The 20,684-nt window shown below is 41.0% G+C and overlaps 1 protein-coding gene and 1 long non-coding RNA gene across 3 annotated transcripts in view; both read right to left on the bottom strand.

Moving 5' to 3' along the window:
* The window catches only part of LOC149167158 (uncharacterized), a 143,544-nt gene extending 128,328 nt beyond the window's left edge, over positions 1–15,216 (bottom strand). For both annotated transcript variants that reach the window (XM_089431474.1, XM_089431475.1), the window contains exons 1-2: positions 14,822–15,216; positions 14,463–14,744 (exon numbers count right to left, since the gene is read on the bottom strand). In XM_089431474.1, the coding sequence (XP_089287600.1) occupies positions 14,463–14,744; positions 14,822–15,118 (579 nt within the window). In that variant the 5' untranslated portion in view covers positions 15,119–15,216. The remainder of the gene's footprint in view (positions 1–14,462; positions 14,745–14,821) is intronic.
* A 4,034-nt stretch (positions 15,217–19,250) lies between these two features.
* Positions 19,251–20,201, bottom strand: LOC149167157 (uncharacterized). Its single transcript, XR_016260537.1, has 4 exons — positions 19,938–20,201; positions 19,753–19,838; positions 19,496–19,587; positions 19,251–19,350 (listed from the first exon to the last, which is right to left on the bottom strand). It is a non-coding gene; the product is annotated as an uncharacterized LOC149167157 (long non-coding RNA).
* Positions 20,202–20,684: the final 483 nt, after the last annotated feature.

Below are 20,684 nucleotides of genomic sequence, written 5' to 3'. Positions count from 1 at the left end.
GTCCACCGAAGCAAGGGTTGGGATTTCCGCTCGGAAACACCCGGTGTGCTGAACAGCACATGCAGACTTGGCTCACTGCTCAAGCGTGCTCTTGTCAAAGACAAATTCGAAAATGATGAATGATAACCAAAAACGAGAGCTCCTCCCTCTTTTATCGAATTGCCTCCAAGGCTGCCCATGTGAGCCCACATCGACTTCCACCCACCTTCTTCGAGCCAATGAAAGTGTATTCTCCTTGTGGGCCGAAAATGCCTTCGTGGTGGCCCCCACATTCCACCAAAGCCGCAATTTTTCGCTGAGCCTATCTCTTAGGCCAAAAATCACATATGGGTCCCCTAGGCCCCCTTTTTCCTAAGTGAGATAATGTGAGTGCCAAAATTGATCAAAATTTCGATATTCCCTTAGTGAAACACTAAGCAGGAATATCACAGTCCTCCTCGCCAAAACATTGCTTGTCCTCAAGCAACTACAAAGAAGGATGTTGTAGTATTTGTTCCCCCTCCCAAGTGGCATCCTCATCCGGTAGATTCCTCCATCGAATCAGAAATTCCCTAATGACCCTGTTATGCAGGTGCCTCTCTCTGGAATCCAAAATGGCCTCTGGTTCCAGCACCAAATGGCCTTCATCGTCCATAAGGGGTATCTTTGTAGTAGCGGTGACCTACTGCCCTAGTGCCTTCTTGAGGCAAGACACATGAAAAACGTTGTGCACCCAGCTCCCCAGTGGTAGCTCCAACTCATATGCTACCTCCCCCACCTTCCGAGCAACACGATAGGGCCCATAGAAGCGAGGTTTGAGTTTTTCAGCCCCCTTCTGCTTGAGTGTAGACTATCGGTACGGTTGGAGCCTCAAAAATACCAAGTCCCCAACTTCAAACTGCCTCTCAACTCTGCCCCTGTCTGCATAAAGCTTTTGTTGATTCTGGGCCATTTGCAAATTGTCTTTTAGAGCCCTCAAGATGTCTTGGCTCTCCTGTATCCAGTCCTTGGCCCTTGGGGCCCTGCTGTCTCCAAACATAATGTCAGCAAAAGATAATGCATCATAACCATATAGGGCTCGAAATGGTGACATACCTATAGACATGTGATGCATAGTGTTGTAGCAGTATTCCCCCAAATGCAGCCATCGTATCCATGCCTTCTGTTGCCCTATCACATAGTTACACAAGTAGCCCTCCAGCCACTTGTTAACTATCTCCGTTTGGCCATCCGTCTGTGGGTGGTAACTGGTACTCGGGGTGAGTTTCGTACCCACCAATCTAAATAACTCCTGCCAAAACCCACCCATGAACCTGTTGTCCCAGTCACTGACAATGGTCTTGGGGAGACCATGTAGCCGAAATACCTCCCTGAAAAACAATTTGGCCACTTGTGAGGCCGAGTACTGAGCTAGAATGGCAAATAAATGAGCGTACTTCGTCAAGCAATCCACCACCACATATATGCAGTCCTTGCCCTGTATTGTGGGCAGCCCAGTGATGAAATCCATCGATATGCTTTCCCATTTTCCCTCCGGAATGGGAAGTGGTTGTAGTAGACCAGCAGGGTGTGTCTTCTCTCCCTTGTTCCGCTGGCATGTGTCACACTCTCGTATATGCCTCAGAACGTCCTCCTTGAGGCCCTTCCATGCAAAGCACTCCCTAATGGTCCGGTATGTCTTCGTAAACCCCTGGTGCCCTGCTAGTGGTGAATCATGGGCAGCCTGCAGAATCTTCTCCCTCAGTGGGGAGTTGGGTACCAAGTAAATCCGGTCTCGGTAGTAGATCACCTCGTTCATCACCCGATACCGGTCATCCATCACCAACCCATCAAGGATCTCGCATGCAAACTTGTCCTTGGAGTACTCAACGAGTAACTGCGCCCTCCAGTCTGGGGCAATGTTCATCAAGGACAAGGTGGCTGGTCTCCTGGACAACGCATCAGCAACTACGTTGTGCTTCCCTTTGACATATTCGATGTCAAAGTCATATGCCTGTAGTTTGCTCACCCACTTTTGCTGCCTCTCTTGTAGTTGTTTCTGCTCCAAAAAGAACCTGAGGTTGTTGTGGTCGGTCTTGACCTTGAACCTGTTCCCCACCAAATACTGCCTGAACTTGGCCAACGCATGCATGATGGCCAGCATCTCCTTGTCATAGATGGAGTAGAGCAGCTCATGGGGCAGTAGCTTCCTGCTCTCAAATGCTATGGGGTGCCCCCCCTGCATCAATACGGCCCCCACGCCCACTCCTGATGCATCACACTCCAACACGAAAGGCTGAGTGAAATCAGGGAGTGCCAACACTGGACAGCTACTCATGACCTCCTTGAGGCGATCAAATGCCTCCTGCGTTGTAGTGGTCCACTCGAAAGCCCCCTTCTTCGTCAAATCTGTGAGGGGTGCAGCCAACTGTGAGAAACCCTTCACAAATTTCCTGTAATAGGTGCAAATGCCCACAAACCCCCTCAACTCGGTCACATTTTGGGGCTCTGGCCAATCCCGGATAGCTTTGATCTTCTCCTCATGCACTCTGACACCATCCTCCCCAATGATATGCCCAAGGTAGAGCATCTCAGTCAGCCCAAACTCGCACTTGGACAGTTTGGCATAGAACTGTTGCTCCTCCAGGATGCGCAGTACTGTCTCAAGGTGTTGTAAATGCTCCTCCCACGTCCGGCTGTAGATCAATATGTCGTCAAAGAACACCAGCACAAACTTCCTCAACTGCCCACGAAACATGTGGTTCATGCATGACTAGAATGTGGCAGGTGCGTTGGTCAGCCCAAAGGGCATAACCAAGAACTCAAAGTGCCCATAGTGGCACCAGAATGTTGTCTTTGGGACATCTTGGTCCCTCACCCGGATCTGATGGTACCCCGACCTCAGATCAATCTTCGAGAAGAACTTTGCTCCCCTCAACTCATCCATCAGCTCATCTATACGGGGAATAGGGTAGCAGTTCTTCAACGTTTTCTTGTTGAGAGCCCTGTAATCAATGCACATCTGTAAGGACCCGTCCTTCTTTTTCACCAACACAACTGATGAAGCAAAAGGGCTAGAGTTGGGTCTAATGTGTCCTAGTGCCAATAGCTCATGGATGGCCCTCTCAATCTCATCCCGATAAGCCTTGGGATGTCGATAAGGGGTGGTGATGATGACCTGCACCCCTGGCTCCAACTCGATGGTGTGCTCAAACCCCCTATCAGGAGGTTGTCCCGGTGGTATGTCCCCAAACACCACTGGATACCTGTCAAGAATAGCCTATATCTCTGGATGTGGTGGCTTGGGCTTTCCCCCAGCCTCTGAGATCCTCAACTCCACAACCCACTCGATGTCTCCATGTCTCAAGTCAGCCTCCATCTTGTGGGCCGAGACAGTTTGTGGGGGGTATGAGTGCATCCCCCAAAGCAACATGGTCTTGCCATCTGGCCCTACGAACTCCATCTCCAGCTTCTGCCAATCTGTCGAGACTCTGCCCAGTGTATAGAGCCACTGGACTCCCAACACAACGTTGGTGTCCAATACATCCACCACAAAGAAATGATCTGTCATGGAGTAATTCCCCATGGTCACTGTCAAAGCTGGCACATAGCGGGTGCACTGCATGGTCCTGTCCCTAGGCACAAGAACTGAGAATCCCTCGAACTCCTCAGTTGTGATGCCCCTCCTCTGAACCAGCTGCGCATCAATGAAGTTGTGGGTAGCCCCACTGTCCACCAGTACTGAGACACGCTACCCCTTAATAGTGCCTCGAATCCTCATAGTCAAAAATTTGGGTACCCCTCTAGTAGGTGCGAAAGAAACTCCCCCTACTGCTGGTGGTGGTGGTGGTGGTCCTCCTCCTCCTCCTCCTGGTGGTGTTGCGTTGTCCTCTCCCGACATCTCAAAATAAGTCTCCTCTACATCACTATCAAAGAAGACCTCTATATAGTGAGCCTTGCCCGCTGCACACCTGTGGCCTAGTGCCCATGGCTCCTGACAAGTGAAGCACAGCTTCCTCCACCTGAGGTCTCTTTTGGTCTCATCATCCAGCTGTGCACGCCCCTGATTGGCCCTCGGTGGTGGAGCCTTGTTGTCCTTCCCCTTCTGCTGGAAGCCCTGTCTAGGGGGAAATGGTGCCCTTGTCCTGGGTAGGGCATCTTGTAGGTCTCGGGCTCTCCCTACGGCATCCTGCAATGTAGTGGGCCTGTTGGACCTCACCAACCCACGCAATGGCTCTGCTAGCCCATCGATAAACATGAAAATCCTCCTAGACTCTGACAAGTCTGGGACCATCACCGACAAACACAGAAACTCTGAGATGTAGGTTTTTGCACTCCTGGTCTGCCTGAGCTTAGTCAGCTCCCCAAAATACTCCTCTGGATCCTTCCTCTCAAACTGCTCCAACACCCTCCTGGTGAACTCATCATAGGCAGTCACTCTAGCATGCCCCAACGTGGTCAATCCATGGAACCACCAGTCGTGGGCTTCCCCTTCCAAGTGCAATGTGGCAATCTTGATTGCCTCACCTTCTGTCATTTGGTTCAGCTGGAAATAGACATCCAACTTCTCGACCCAGGCCTTGGCCGAGCTCTTGGAGGACCCATCGAAAGTTGGGAGAAATAGCCTCCCCACCGTGTGTTGCAAGTTTGTCCCCTGCACATAACTTCCTCCATTCTGTCCCTTGGACTTGTTGTTGCCTTTCAGCTGGCAGAAATCTTTGAAAGTAATGGCCCTCCCAAATTCAGGCCCATAAGACTGATACTCCAGGAAGTAGTCTCCATAGGGTGCTTCCTCCTGCTCTGGTTGCCCTCCTGCTCCAGATTGTAGGAACGTGGGAATGGTGGATCTAGGGGGTGTGTTTTGGACCAATGGCATGTTGGCATGGAGAGATGCATGGTGGTGTGATGTGTCGGACCCTTCTCCATAGTGGAAATCCCCTTGGACTCCTTTTCCCTTGTTGCCATTGCTATTTCGCTGCCCCATCCCTTCAATGTTCCGAGACAAATCCTGCACTGCCTTCAGTAGGAGTTGGGCAAACTCCTTCTCCTCATCCCTTTTGTCTCCCTCGTTATCCCCCATGTTGGGTTCCTCTACCTTTGGTTCTATCGCCACGGGATCAGGGGTGATCTCTAGCTGTCATTCTTTGCTCTTGTACCTCTATCTCTGGTATGTCACGTTATGCCTATCCTCCGGTGTCATAGAATGCATTGCTCCCACAGGCTGTGCCAAGTCTATAGCTTTGATACCACTGTAATATCCCAAAGGGAAAATTAACAATAAATAATCAAAGCAAAATAGACAACACATCACAAAAATTGAAACAAACAACCAGAGCACGAAAATGCTTCCACAATAGCGTTGTCTACTCATCTTATTAAATGGGAAAGGTGTACAATCAAGGTGTTGGAATGTGTGCACTTGGGCTTGCTTTTAGCAAGCTAGCAAAGCCCTCAATGATCCTTGAATCACCCTCCTTCAAGCCCTGTCAATTCGGCCCAACTATTGCACTGTAAAACCTAGAAAATGGTGTTGCTTCCTGAAATGAAGAGTTGCTAGAGCCCTCTCTACTGCTCAGAAAATTCCGGGAATTTAATCCTGACCTCTATTCAAGAAACCCAAAATAACCCACGAATGGTTTTGCCAAAGCTTGACCCCGGAATTTCGATCCCCTTGAGCTTGACTAGCTCTCCAGCTGGGAAATTCGGCCTCCTAAATGATCTGCTGCTGAAATGCCTCCAAAATACCTGCAAACCCTGTTAGAAGGCTTCCCAAGCCTTCCCACCAATTCTCCACCTCAAATTCCCTTATCTCCCCACACTCCCAAAATGCCTCTATCAATGACTGCGCAGTCCCTGCGCTGCTGTGGCTCTCTTTGCTGCTGCAAATCGACCTCCTGTTGCTGGTGTGGATTATGCTGAAGAAGAACTCCCTCCTTGGGCTGGCACTCGAAGTCCACCGAAGCAAGGGTTGGGATTTCTGCTCGGAAACACCCGGTGTGCTGAACAACACATGCAGACTTGGCTCACTGCTCAAGCATGCTCTTGTCAAAGACAAATTCGAAAATGATGAATGATAACCAAAAATGAGAGCTCCTCCCTCTTTTATCGAATTGCCTCCAAGGCTGCCCATGTGGGCCCACATCGACTTCCACCCACCTTCTTCGAGCCAATGAAAGCATATTCTCCTTGTGGGCCGAAAATGCCTTCGTGGTGGCCCCCACATTCCACCAAAGCCGCAATTTTTCGCTGAGCCTATAGTTGGAGTGCCTCTTAGGCCAAAAATCACATATGGGTCCCCTAGGCCCCCTTTTTCCTAAGTGAGATAATGTGAGTGCCAAAATTGATCAAAATTTCGATATTCCCTTAGTGAAACACTAAGCAGAAATATCACATAAAACCAAGTGACACCATGTGTTTGATGCTTGTCCCGCGTTTGTGGGTATCTCCTATAACTGAATGACCTGTGTGTAATCACATTGTGAAATTGAGTAAAGACAGAGTGGGATCACGAATTCCCTCAAGTTAATTCCTCAAACTAGTGAGCCGAATTTGCAGCAGAGGCAAAAACGATGAATTGCCAAGATTGAAGACACCTGAGTATCCCCTGTAAATAGTGCGCATTACTGGTATGTGAGATTGATGGTTGTCCATGTACGAGAGTGTTGTAGCAGTTGGTAGACCAGAGTTGGATCAGAGATTTCATTGAGTCGTCGTGTGCACCAGTTTGGCATAGTGCATTTTCGTCACTGTTGTGTGCATTTGAAGTGAAGCCAAGTGACCAGAAATAGAGTGATGAATGTGCACTTGTAGTAGCCAAGCATGAAGGGCCGAGAAATTTGGTCATTGTGATTTTTGGAGGAAGACACAACTGTGTATATTACTCTGCACACCATTGGCCACCTACGAAGCTGTGAACACCTACGAAGTGCATGCATTGGCCACCTACGAAGCTGTGAACACAGAATATTACATTCCATTAAACAGTGAAGAAACCCTACAGCTAATTTGGGTCTGGAATCAGTTAGGCATTCTCTCAGGTTTCGAGTTTCTAACCACCATCCAGCTTTGAAAAATTTTAGGGACACTTGCATGCCTTGTAGTTTGTAGGCTCTGAACAGAAAGGGAATAATTTTCTTAATGTGTGTTGCTGATCTTCTCCACGGAGCTACAAAGGATAGAGTTTATGATAGAATTACCTAAATTTTATTAAAGGTTTTGTTATTTGCAGTTAGTAAATCCCAGTGACACATGTATTAACATTGCCCTGTAACTTCTCATGCTATGTAATGTTGTATGTGTCCAAGTGACCAGAAATAGAGTGATGAATGTGCACTTGTTAAAAATGTTATTAAGAAGAAGCATTAGTTCATGGCTATTGCATTGTTATTCTCTTTGTATATATAATTTTATTCTTTTTTATATAAAAAAAATTAAGTTGTTTTTGAATGTGCACTTGTAGTAGCCAAGCATGAAGGGCTGAGAAATTTGCTTATTGTGTTCTCTAGAGGAAGACACAACTGTGTATATTACTCTGCACACCATTGGCCACCTACGAAGCTGTGAACACAGAATATTACATTCCATTAACCAGTGAAGAAACCCTACAGCTAATTTGGGTCTGGAATCAGTTAGGCATTCTCTCAGGTTTCGAGTTTCTAAACGCCATCCAGTTTTGAAGAATTTTTGGAACACTTGTATGCCTTGTGGTTTGTAGGCTCTGAACAGAAAGGGCATAATTTTCTTAATGTGTGTTGTTGATCTGCTCCACAGAGCTACAAAGGATAGAGTCTATGATTGAATTTCCTAAATTTTCTCAAAGGTTTTGTTATTTGCAGTTAGTATATTCCAGTGACACGTGTATTAACATTGCCCTGTAACTTCTCATGCTATGTAATGGTGTATGTGTTAGAATAATGTTGAAAAGATGGCCACTAGGGTGTTTGAATTTAAGTGTGGTTTGGGTATATTATCATGAGTATGTTGCCAATAGACTTTGTTGAGAGTATGTATTGAGTGGTTTGACAAGCGGAGTCTGACTGTGTGAGCAGATATCTTGATATTGCAAAAAGAGAGAGTTTGATGCTGCTAGTGCTTGTGGCAGACTTGTATTGCAGAATGCCTTGTCATGCTAATGATAAGAGTGTATTGTTGATGTTTGTATTAGTGCTAGGGTTTGGAGTGCAGAGAGAGGTCTATTTTGCAGAGAAGGCTTGTATCTTGTTGTAGCCTTTTGAATTGTTGTCTTATGTTAACATTGCCCTGTAACTTCTCATGCTATGTAATGTTGTATGTGTTAGAGTAATTTTGAAGAGATGGCTGCTAGAGTGTTTAAATCTGAGTGTGGTTCAAGTTTATTATCATGAGTATGTTGTTGGTAGACTTTCTTGAGAGTATGTATTGAGTGGTTTGACGAGTAGAGTCTGTCTGTGTGAGCAGATTGCTTGATATTGCAGAAAGAGAGAGTTTGATGCTGCTAGTGCTTCTAGTAGAGTTGTATTGCAGAACGACTTGTCATGCTAATGATGAGAATTATTGTTGATGTTTGTATTAGTGCTAGGGTTTGGAGTGCAGAGAGAGGTTTATTTTGCAAAGAAGGCTTGTATCCTGTTGTAGCCTTTTGAATTGTTGTCTTATGTTAAAATTGCCCTATAACCTCTCATGCTATGTAATGTTGTATGTGTTAGAGTAATGTTGAAGAAATGGCTGCTAGGGTGTTTGAATCTGAGTGTGGTTCAGGTGTATTATCATGAGTATGTTGTTGGTAGACTCTGTTGAGGACAGGGTTGCAGGGGAGCGGCTTCCCCCCTTTGAATTGCTCCTGGAGCGCGCTCTAAGCGGGAGCGAATCAGAAGTGATCTGGGAGTGCGCTCACAAAATTCGCTCCCGCTCCCGAAATTTGCTCCCGTCACTCTCCTGCAAAAAAAAAAAAAAAAAACGCTCCCTGGTTTTTTTCACAAAATTTTTGTCACAAAGATGTTCCAAACACATTTTTTTTCAAAGAAACAAGATTTTTTGAGTAGGGAAGTCTAATATTCAAGCTTATGGCCCTAGTATTGATATGATATTCATGGTAATGTTAAACTCTTAAAGTAAAAGTGACATTCTCCCTTAAATGAAAGATAAGGGAGAATGTTACTTTTACTTAAATTTTTAACATTACCATGAAATGACTCTGGATGTCTGAGAGTGGTTCCAACCTCATTGAATTTCATATGGAGAAAGTAGAATTTTAGATCTCACTCAAAATCCAGCAAACTTATCAATTTTTCAAGATTTTAGGATTGGGGGATTGCAATGTTTCCATTGAATTTTGCCATGTACTAGGGTATGGGACTCGTATTTAATCAAGAGCACCAAGCCCTCTATGTACCTTCATGTTAGTGACATTGGTTGTCGAACTCCTCTATCATGACCCTACTAAAAAATGTACCCATCACTCAAACAAAATCTTGACTTAACATGCTACATTTTTTCTATCTAATGTTAATTGCTTAGAGGGTGATATTAATGACAAAGATCCCAAGATAGGCAATGATTTTAATGATATGTAGTTATTTGTTGTAGCATGATTTTTTTTGGATGCTAGAGGCCATCTAGAGCTTATTTGTTGATGTATTTTCAGTTCATCGATGGATTACACTCGATGTTATTTCGGTTATGTGCACCCTTAAACGCTATATAAATGAGAACTTGTAACTTGTGGACGTGGTTGATGAAGATTATAACTTCTAGATGATTGATGTTATATGATGTAATCCATGTTTTTATGTTTTTTATATTTAATTCATCATTCTACATGCTTTAGTTGACATATATGCATCAAAATATATAAAAATATATATTATATAAAACTTTGCTCTCGATTCGCTCCCAAACCTGGAGCTTTTAAAAATGTCGCTCCCCACTCCCGCTCCCAAGTAAGCTTGGTTGAGAGTATGTGTTGAGTGGTTTGACGAGTAGAGTCTGATTGTGTGAGCAGATTGCTTGATATTGCAGAAAGAGAGAGTTTGATGTTGCTTGTGCTTGTGGAAGACTTGTATTGCAGAACGCCTTGTCATGCTAATGATGAGAGTGTATTGTTGATGTTTGTATTAGTGCTAGGGTTTGGAGTATAGGGAGAGGTCTATTTTGTAGAGAAGGCTTGTATCTTGTTGTAGCCTTTTGAATTGTTGTCTTATGTTATGCATTGCGGGGCATGTATTTGTCATAGTATTGTCATTAGTCTTAGTTGTGTGGGCCGAGGTGTTGCAGAAAATCATTGCCAGAATAATAGAGGGATTTGCAGGTTGCAAATTTATTAGCCCATGGATGAGTCATTGAGGCAGTTCGTAGCCCATTGTGTTGAACCTCTCGTCAGAAGATATTTGATGAGGAGAATTTTTGAAGGGCTCAGATCAAGAAAGGATGAGGAGCCAAAGCGAAAGCAGTCTCCAAAACTCCCAAGGAAGAGCAAAAATCAAACAAGGCGAGAGCAGATCTGTTTCACATATCAAGAAGCATGGACACCAGATCACAGATGTAAAGTTAAAGGGGACAAAGAAGCAAATGAGACTGCAAAAATTGAAGCAGAGCAAGAAATGGCAAGGAACTCAAGTCAATTGATTGTGGAAAGGGTTGAAGGGTCCATGGTTGGACAAGAGTCACATGCAAAGTACTTTAACTTGCATGAGCACAAGGAGAGGCATGAATCAAAAATGCCTGAATTGCATTACGAGGATCACGAGACTACTCTTTTGAAGAGCCCATTGAAGGCTCATGTGATAGTGATGAAGGAGATGGGTTCTTCTACTGCTTTCCAGGAAGACACCCTTGAAGAACATGAACAACCATGTGAAGATGTTGACAACAATTCACCTATGCATCTATGTTTGATGGCTGAAAATGGACAGCATAAGGAAGAGGAGATAAATGAAACTCCTAGTGACTGGGAGGTTATTCCCATATGTGAAGAAAGCACTCAAGATTTGAAGGATGAACCTCTAATGATGATCAAGCACGGAGAGCACTTAGAGGCGCAAGGGCATGAGGAGGATGATATGTGCAGTGGGCATGCTGAGCCACCTTTGGAGAGCCAATTGAAGGCTCAAGTGGGAGACAAGGTGGAGGTGGTTGAGCATCCATCTTTGGGTCCACCCATTGATGAGGTGCAAATAGATGCAGAGGCAGCCAACAAGGCTGCTGTACTTCAAACAATAGCTGCTAGGAGAAGATTGAGCATTTAAGGATTGATCTTGTGGCAATGAAGCAAAAGATCTAGACAGTACGAGGCACCATCTTGCAGGTAGAGGAGCTTAGAGTGGTGTGTGCAGAGTCAGTGGCCAAGTTGTCTAGCATTGAGGAACAGTTAAGTTCATAGCAAGGCAACAAGAGGAGTACATTTGGGAGTTTTAGAGTAGCCCTCTCCAAGAGTACATAGATAGGGTTTGCAGTATTATCAGCCCACCTCTATACATTGGAGAGAGAGAAGATTGAAATCTTCTAGATGGGTTTTGTTGGAGCATCATGATTTGAGCATGGAGTAGCATTAGCATGGTAGGCTTGTTCAATGTGCAAGAGTTCATGCATTCGATCCTTCCCATGGGATGGATTTGTAGGAGATTATGAGTTGGTATCCTATTGATGGGATGATGCTAGGGAGGATATTCTTAGCCAAGGGCATAGCACAGCATGAGCCCTTAGGCATGGATAGTGATGGAGTACCAAGGTGGTATCATAGCCCATAGGTCCCAGGGCCTAGGTGGCATTGGGATCCAGGTGGATCTATTGATGGCAGATTGAGTCAGAGATGGGTTTGGTTAGAATGGAGGCACGATGTGACCCAATGGTTCATATGGGATCCCGGTATTAGTATACAGATACCTCTACAATGGACAGATGCGGATTGCTTGAGGGAAAGAAAAATTGGGCAGGAGGACTTGTAATGTCCCCATTTTCAGTTTCCTTTACAGTACAACCAAGATAGATTTCCAAGGTACGTGATGGTCAGGTCAAAGGAGCAAGATTACATCATCAGAGATCCCGAAGGGGTTTTGAGGAGTTTTATGGAGTCTAACGGCGTTCGCTTGGTATAATCCATCATCAAGAACAATTTCGCACAATTTGCTTTTGGTTTTGTTGCATTCTGATAAATCCCATAAAACGAGGTTATTATTGAACCTAACTTAATTAATTAAGCTTAAGGTGGCATTCTGGAGGAATATTTGATGGAACACCTTAGTGTAATAGCTCGTTGGAACCGAAACAAGAAGATCTACAAGATGGGATGATAAAAAGTGACTTCCAGCAGCCAAAGAAAGTATGGTGGGCAATTTACCATTTTTTCAAATTAAAAGTGACTTTAATTAGTCACTTAATTAAATAAAAGAAGGGGAAAATGATTAATTGAAGGAAAAAGGCCAAAAGTGACTTAAGTAAAATAAAATTAAATTAAAAGTCACTTAGATGAAGTCAAGGAGGAGCTTCTAGAATAATACTAAAATAATCAAAATAAAATACTTCTAGAAGATTGGAGATCTATCTATCGAGCCTTTAAAAGGAGGAGGATGAGATCATTTGGGACATCTTGGATTTGTGCATTTGTCTTTGGTGAGGTTTGGAGACCTAGTTCTCGGCTTCAATAGCCCCGGAACGGAAACCCTTGGGTGATTTGGTGAGAGTGGACGAAAACCCATCTCATCCTTTAGTGAATTCATTCAGAATTCACAGGTGTGTTTATTGATTCCAATTCTATTTTGGAGGCCTGATCCAGCATTGTAGCGGATCTCCTTGAGGTCGTTATCTCAACCATTTCCAAATATTTGTATTAGCATGTATTATCTGATTTTATAATAATATAATAAGGCTGAGAATTACTACATGTTTCTCTTGTCTATTTTGAATTGCAGTTTATATTTCTTAGTTTGCCATTAAATTTATGGCATAATTTGTGTAATTTGGTTCATGAATTTGCGGCAAAAAAATTCTTAAGCAAAGAATTCCCGAGAAAATTATCAAAATTAATAAGCGGGATATTACATTATTGCTCATCAGGGTTGGGACATGCAAGGGTTCCTTTTGATGAGATGGAGCATCAAGTGCTCAGGAACTAGGTGATTGCTAATGAGGAGGGTAGAGATCACGCTAGGCTTTTGCCCATGCACTAACTTATATCCCGACCATCTTTTGCATTTTAACTCTTTTTTTCTTTATTTGTGGCCATCTTTTGATTTTCCATTCTTTTAGCTACATCAAACTCAAGGGAAATGTTTTTTAGCCCTACTCAAGGATGTGGATAAGAGAGTGCCAAATCCCAATGAACCAATGACAGTTAACCCGAAGAATGGAGATGGTATCATGGGGCAATAATGTGATATGGAAAATGTTAAGTATGGTAAGGGATAATGAACATGCTATTTCAATCCAAGTCTTTCAAGTAGTGCCCCTCCTATAACCTTGAGGCCTTAGGGGAAGTCCCATTGGACTAGGGCTAAAGATTAACCCCGGTCGTGACGTGAGAGAACAAGTTCACAGTCAAAATCATTCAAACATCCAAATCACCCCTTTATCCTTACTAAATGCCCAAAACATTAAGTAAAATCACTCGATTGCAAAATGATCAAAGTACTTGTTGAGTGGTAGCCCACCTTCATCCAAGAGGAATGCCAGATGGTGAGAGGTGTATGATTGGTGCAAATGGTGGAGGAATTGGCATATCATCATCAATAAGAAAACGTGTAGGGTTGTTGGCTGGCTATTCAAAATAAGAGAGAAAAAATTCTCCTATGTAGTTACCCATTTTGGTGGGTAACAAGGCCAATTGGCAGAGCTTATCCTAGAAAAAAAAATTGGCCAATTGGCAGATCTTATGCTAGGAAAAATATATATTGCTAAGTACTTAGATTTAGGAAGCCATATTGTAGATGTCTATATAAACAAGAACCTCATTCATAATACCTCGATAGACCTGGGGGTAGCCATCAATGTTATGACAAACGACACTATGCACACATATCTTTATGTTGAGTTCACTCCAGACTCTTGCTAAATTGCAAGCCTATTATTGACTGTCCAGCCACACCAAGTCCAGTGCCAAATTGAGCATGGTAGCTTGGCTCTAAACACTGTGGTTATTGGTGGATGCACCTTTATAGCATACCCCTGCCTGCCTTGAGAGAAGAAAGACCTTACTTGTACAAGGGTTAGACAATCTACATCACTCCTCTAATGTGCATACTTCCTTAAACAACACTACATAGACCTAGACCTCAATTCCCAGGGGACCTCTCGTCCATATTATTCCCTTTTCATAATGTGATTGAATTATTGTAATGTCAATATAGAAATGAACGCACAGAGCCATCCAGAGTCCTGGCAGCAAACAATGTAGCTCAAGACCTTGTATTTTTCCAAATATTAGGAATTGATAAGCATTGCGTGGATTTTAAGAACAACTGGACATTAGAATATTAGCTTCTATTTTACAAAAAAACTGAACAACAAAGACCAATTCTCAGCGGTATAATTACCTGCAAAGCGAGCATGAGGGCGTGGCTATCAATAATTCCAGTAGAAGGAGACCACAGAGCCTTGACACAGCGCAACTCGGGCTCCATTTCCATGGCCTCCTCTGCTTCAATTATGCGCAGATCCGTGACCCCATTTCCGATACCCAAAATCCGTAGATTCTCTAACACAGGGTTCTGCAATGGGTTTGTAGCTACTATGAGCTTACCCACCTGCCTATGCGGTACGCCATGAAGACTACAGTATCCATACAGTAGATTCCGCCCTTTTACACATAGACGAGCCTGCCCAACCATTGTTCGAGGAAATCAAAATGCGTAAACACTGGTTACTGGAAACCGGCAAATGCACTGAAACTTACCTTGAGCGAATGAGGAGGATAATAGATTCCTGCGTGGATGACTTCGCTGTTTCGAGAACTGGTAACGGTGCCGATGGTGGAAGCTGCCTCCAACACTAGCACTTCTCTACCTGATAACGCCATTTGTCTTGCCACTGCAATCCCCACAACCCCGGCCCCGATAACAACACAATCAGCCTTTTCAACTGGGACAGAGCCATCCCCATGGCTGCTGAATTGACGTCCCGTAACATGACTGGTAACTGTAGAGCGTGATACTCTGCGTTTGATGCTTTTGACTATGGCAGCTCGTAGCATGTCTCGGCCACCTATCGAGCTATTGATTTCTCTGGATTTATTCCTGCACCTATCGAGCTATTGATTTCTCTGGTTTTATTCCTTGGTTCCAGGAATAATGATTATTCCTTTCTTTATGTATTTTAAAGCTATTGATTTCTGGTTCTAATTAGTTGACTTTCTTTATTGTATTTTAAATTGTTGTATGGCAGTTTTTTTAAAGCTATTGATCTCTAGTTCTAATTAGTTGACTTTCTTTATTGTATTTTAAAATGTTCTATGGCAGTTTCTTTATGTATTTTAAAGCTATGGCATTTTAAAATGTTCTATGGCAGTTTCTTTATGTATTTTAAAGCTATGGCAGTTTATTTATGTATTTTATTTTCCTTGGTTCCAGGAATAATGACTTTCTTTATGTATTTTAAAGCTATTGATTTCTAGTTCTAATTCCTTTCTTTATTGTATTTTAAAATGTTTTATTGCAGTTTCTTTATATATTTTATGTATTTTATTGTATTTTAAAATATTCTATGGCAGTTTCTTTATATATTTTAAAGTTATTGATTTTTGGTTTTAATTCGTTGACTTTCTTTATTGTATGGGCATAGAGAGAGTGTTTTGTTTAATTTAGATAAAATGTGCCAAAGATGCTTTAATTATGACGAGAGTGAAAGAGAGAATTTTATTTAATTTAAATAAATTGTGCTGAAAGGTGCTTTAATTATAACAAAAGTGAAATTGTTAGAATTTTTTTATCAGGTTATATGGTCAAAATGTTTTTTTATAAAAAAAATGAAATTGTTAAAAAAAATTATCAAGTTATATGTGGTCTCCTTATCTATTTTAAAGCTATTGATTTCTGGTTGTAATTCGTTGACTTTCTTTATTGTATTTTAAAATGTTCTATGGCAGTTTTTTTATGTATTTTAAAGCTATGGCAGTTTTTTTTATGTATTTTATTGTATTTTAAAATATTCTAGTGCAGTTTATTTATGTATTTTAAAGTTATTGATTTCTGGTTCTAATTCATTGCCTTTCTTTATTGTATTCGCAGAGAGAGTGTTTTGTTTAATTCAAATAAATTGTGCTAAAGATGCTTTAATTATGACGAGAGTGAAAGAGAGAGAGTTTTGTTTAATTTAAATAAATTGTGCTTAAAGGTGCTTTAATTATAACAAAAGTGAAATTGTTAGAATTTTTTATCAAGTTATATGGTCAAAATGTTTTTTATAACAATAGTGAAATTGTTAAAAAAAAATATCAAGTTATATATGGTCAAAATGTTTTACTTTTATAAAAAAAATTAGAAATTATTATATTAAAATTAATTTTATAAAAATTAAAATTGTTTTTAAATTTTTTTTAAAAATTATAAAGGTTTTAAGAAATTATTATATTAAAATTAATCTCATAAAAATTAAAATTGTTTTTAAATTTTTTAAATTGAGAAAATTTATTTTTTAATTAGTTGAAATTATTGATTAGACTATTTTTATGTGATTTAATTAATTATCAACTACTGATTGCCCCAAAAAGGTGCAAAGAGAGGCCGATAGAAATGTTAAATTGAAAGAATTGTATTTTGGTTCAAAATAATAAATATTATAATAATTCAATCATTCAAACTAAACCTAGTCAATAAATTGCCCAAAATAAAATAAATCCTTAATCAAAATTATACAAATTATTATTCTTCGTTTCTACCATTCCATTACAGCTCTAGCACATATATAAAGATGCACAAAGTAAAGTATTGAAACATGAATATATTCTCATAATAACTCTGGGTTGGAGATACCGCCATAATTTGACAGCAAGAAATCAATCAGCAATATATTCTCATAATCACTCTGGGTTGGAGATACCACTACCTCTATTCTATGTTTCTAAAGCAAAATTCCTGCACATTCCACACTATCAGTATAGTTTATTATATTCACAATAGCCCCAAGCAACTTCTTAAAATCTCAATTCACAACTCCAGCAACATAATACTTTTCCTAAACATTTCCTTGAATGAAAAGATACATCCTCCCAAGGTATGTCCAAAGTATGACAAATGAACAGCACTGAATAATTTCAAATATATATCAAAGCAATACAAACATGGCAAGCCACTAGGCCCACTACTTCAGCGATCTTTACAGTCAACTATGAGAACACTCACCTAACAATAGTTGATCATACAACTCAAAAAAATGAAAATATTGTTCATGCTAAATTCTCATAATTTTGATCTTTTACTTTTTTTAAAAAACTCCCCAGAATAGGACAAATGCAACTTTCATAATCATTAACTTGTAATATTGGTCACAAGTTTGTTTGAAGCGTAGTCCAGAGGGTTGTAAGGGTCTTTACACTGGGCGACACAGTCATGCACATGGCATCCAGCCATGGACAACGAAGGAGATCTTTAGAACAGAAAGTCTTGATTTAACACTGCCACTTTGATAGTGACAATGTGATCATCCAGTGAAAGAAGAACCAGATCATGCCAAGAGGGGTGACCACGGTTTAATTAAAATGTAATTACAGACCCAATTAGAAAGTTCCACCTACTCTAGGCCTACGGTATTCATGAGATGAGAAAGCATGAAATTGGTTATAGATCGAGAATCCACGGGCATCACTCTAGGTTGGAGATACCACATCTATTCTATGTTTCTAAAGCAAAATTCCTGCACATTCCAAACTATCAGTATAATTTATTATATCCACAATAGCCCCAAGCAACTTCTTAAAATCTCAATTCACAACTCCAGCAACATAATACTTTTCCTAAACATTTCCTTGAATGAAAAGATATATCCGCCCAAGGTATGTCCAAAGTATGACAAATGAACAGCACTGAATAATTTCAAATATATATCAAAGCAATACAAACATAGCAAGCCACTAAGCCCACTACTTCAACCATCTTTACAGTCAACTATGAGAACACTCACCTAACAATAGTTGATCATACAACTCAAAAAAATGAAAATAATGTTCATGCTAAATTCTCATAATTTTGATCTTTTACTTTTCTTTTTCTCCCACCTTGACGTATAACACAATAACAATCATATGATCAACATAAAGCTCTCTCTGCAACTTAGTCATCCCCAATAATTAACTAATGGAAATCTTGAAAAAATAATTAGATAACTCACGTCATGCTTTGATCACTACTGGGAAAATATTGATAACTACTTTTCTAATCACGTTGAAGAAAATCAAATCATTCATCAACCAGTGGAAGCAAATTGACACAAAATATCTTAATATTGACTCAGAATCAAAGGTTTTCTTTTCATTTTTTTCTTATTTTCTTAATCCGTCAACTCTAAAGAGAATGATAGGACAAAAGTTGATCCTACACTAGCCACAATTTGTTTTAATGTAGCGAAAATCCCTTGGAGAAAATACTCAAATGCTCTCAACAATTACTCAAAAACCAACGACTGCTCTCACAGTAATAGCACTTGCCACCACTGGGCACGCAGCTTTTCAGAAACCACTCTAGACAATATCCATTGTCAGCCCATCATCACAAATCAGTGTTTTCATGTCAAAAGTTTGGATTTAAATTAAATATCTACTCAGACAGTCTACATTGGATGATAGTCGTTTACAACCACATCCAAGGACTTTCGTCCCAGAGAACAAGCGTACCTGAATTGAAATCAAAGGAAGAGAAAAAACTGCACGACTTAAAATTCAACCTGCAATGGTTTATGACATTCCCGTACTGACATAGAGTTTGGAATGAAGGACATTTCATCTCCTTCAGCATTTCCTCTTCCTCCTATTTCACAAATGGCAATTCTTTTTTTCTTTTCACTTTATTTTCCATCAATTTTGTCTTACAGCAGACAAGCCAAAGGTTTACCCAAAAACCCATTTGGTACGAGTTTTGACTTGCATTTTTTCATTTTCTGTTGCAGAACTTTTTGAGAATGTTTATATTTTTATCTTTTGACTATATTGAGGAGATGTGTCTAGTTCATCCTCCAAATGAAGAACCATGTGAAAGGAAAAAATCATAATCTGGATGTTTCACCTAATTTAATCTCAACCATTGATTAGCTGGTTGAAACAAAGAGTTAGCCTGTTGTCGTTCACAGTTGCCATTAGTACTCCACACTATCCCCTTCAACTTGTAAGAAGGGGGACCAAATACTGGTAAAGCTATCTTTGGAGAACCCCAGAATTGCTTATCGGAGTGACAGGAACACTTTTCCCTCCAGTACTTACATGAATACTGCCACCATCTACCAAAACATCAGTTAGAGATTAAATGCGGAGTAAGAAAATCAGAATTCAAAAAGCATCAACATGCTTTACTGATATGAAAACTATGTGAACAAACTAGCAACAAGATGGAGGGAACAAAAATAGAAAACAGATGAATCAAACCTTTTAGTGGAGTTGAAAGGGAATGAAAAGTTAGGAAGCAGGCAGCCAGGTCTCGCAAGGTTGGACCTGTTGGTATCCTGTATATCGGGTACCTGTAAGGAAATTCTTGTTTTAATTAGATAGCGGTAGATAATGAACATTCATCTAAACGTTACTGATCGCATTGAACAATATCCAATAGAATAGGAATGCTTAATAACTAACTGGCCAACACACCAGCTTAATCAAGGATTGCACAAGTATAATTGATGGCATACCACGCAATCGATAGCCAACTGGTTGGCGACAAATCAATGCTTCTTAAGGTTTTCAGCTGTGGAAAGTCCTTGGCAAGATCTCCAATCTACAACATCCAGTTAACAGATATTAATTTTAACCTCGCAATTGAAACTACACCATGAAATAAAACATTCCTCAAAATAAATGCATAACCGGATCTTACCTTGTCAGCCAGAGGTTCACGACTATATGGAGTTGCTCGCTCAAAATATTGAAATGAAGGGCAACTGCTTCCTTCACCATCATCACTAGAAAAGCCTTCTTGTGCAGCTTTAGAGTGACTTCTTAATGTTAATCTATCAAACCTAGTATTAGAATCCAAATTACAATCAAATGCGTTGGAATTTCTCTAGTGTATTGCCCCGCCATATTTTGAGTCTCGCTCTGCTTCATCACTACTACTACTACCTTCACTACCTGTATCTCTATCATCATCACTTGCATCACTCTCCTCACCAGGGCGCCTGCAAAAAAAAATAGACCATGTTCAGGACTCAATTGAGCCAACGTGAATCACGTGTCCAAACGTTATCAAGTTTTAAATGATATTGCTCCAATGAAAGACGTGTGCATTAACACTGAATTGTGACAGGCAAAATCAATGTTAAGCTCCATTAAGTTTTTCCCAACCGCTGTCTACAATTACGGAAATGAACTGCAGTCATTTCCTTAATTTCTGGAAACCAACTGCAGTAATTTCCTTAAATTACGGAAATCAACTGCAGTTAATTAATTTCTTGTTGGGAGCTTCTGAAGTGGTCCATTACTCCCTCTGGATTTGTCTACCATGATCTGTGGAACACCTGACACATAGCCAACAGAAGCTTGATGGAAGCTTGGCTATATATGTTTTTGTTTGGTCCCCAAGCTTGCATCTCAATCCCCTTCAGTTTTACACCATCAAGTTGAG

This window comes from Pinus tabuliformis, chromosome 5_1 (assembly GCF_031772625.1).
Source record: "Pinus tabuliformis cultivar Carrire ecotype Pingquan chromosome 5_1, CPIR1, whole genome shotgun sequence".
NCBI classification, from domain to species: domain Eukaryota; kingdom Viridiplantae; phylum Streptophyta; class Pinopsida; order Pinales; family Pinaceae; genus Pinus; species Pinus tabuliformis.
This window is presented reverse-complemented; position numbering and strand designations above follow the sequence as displayed.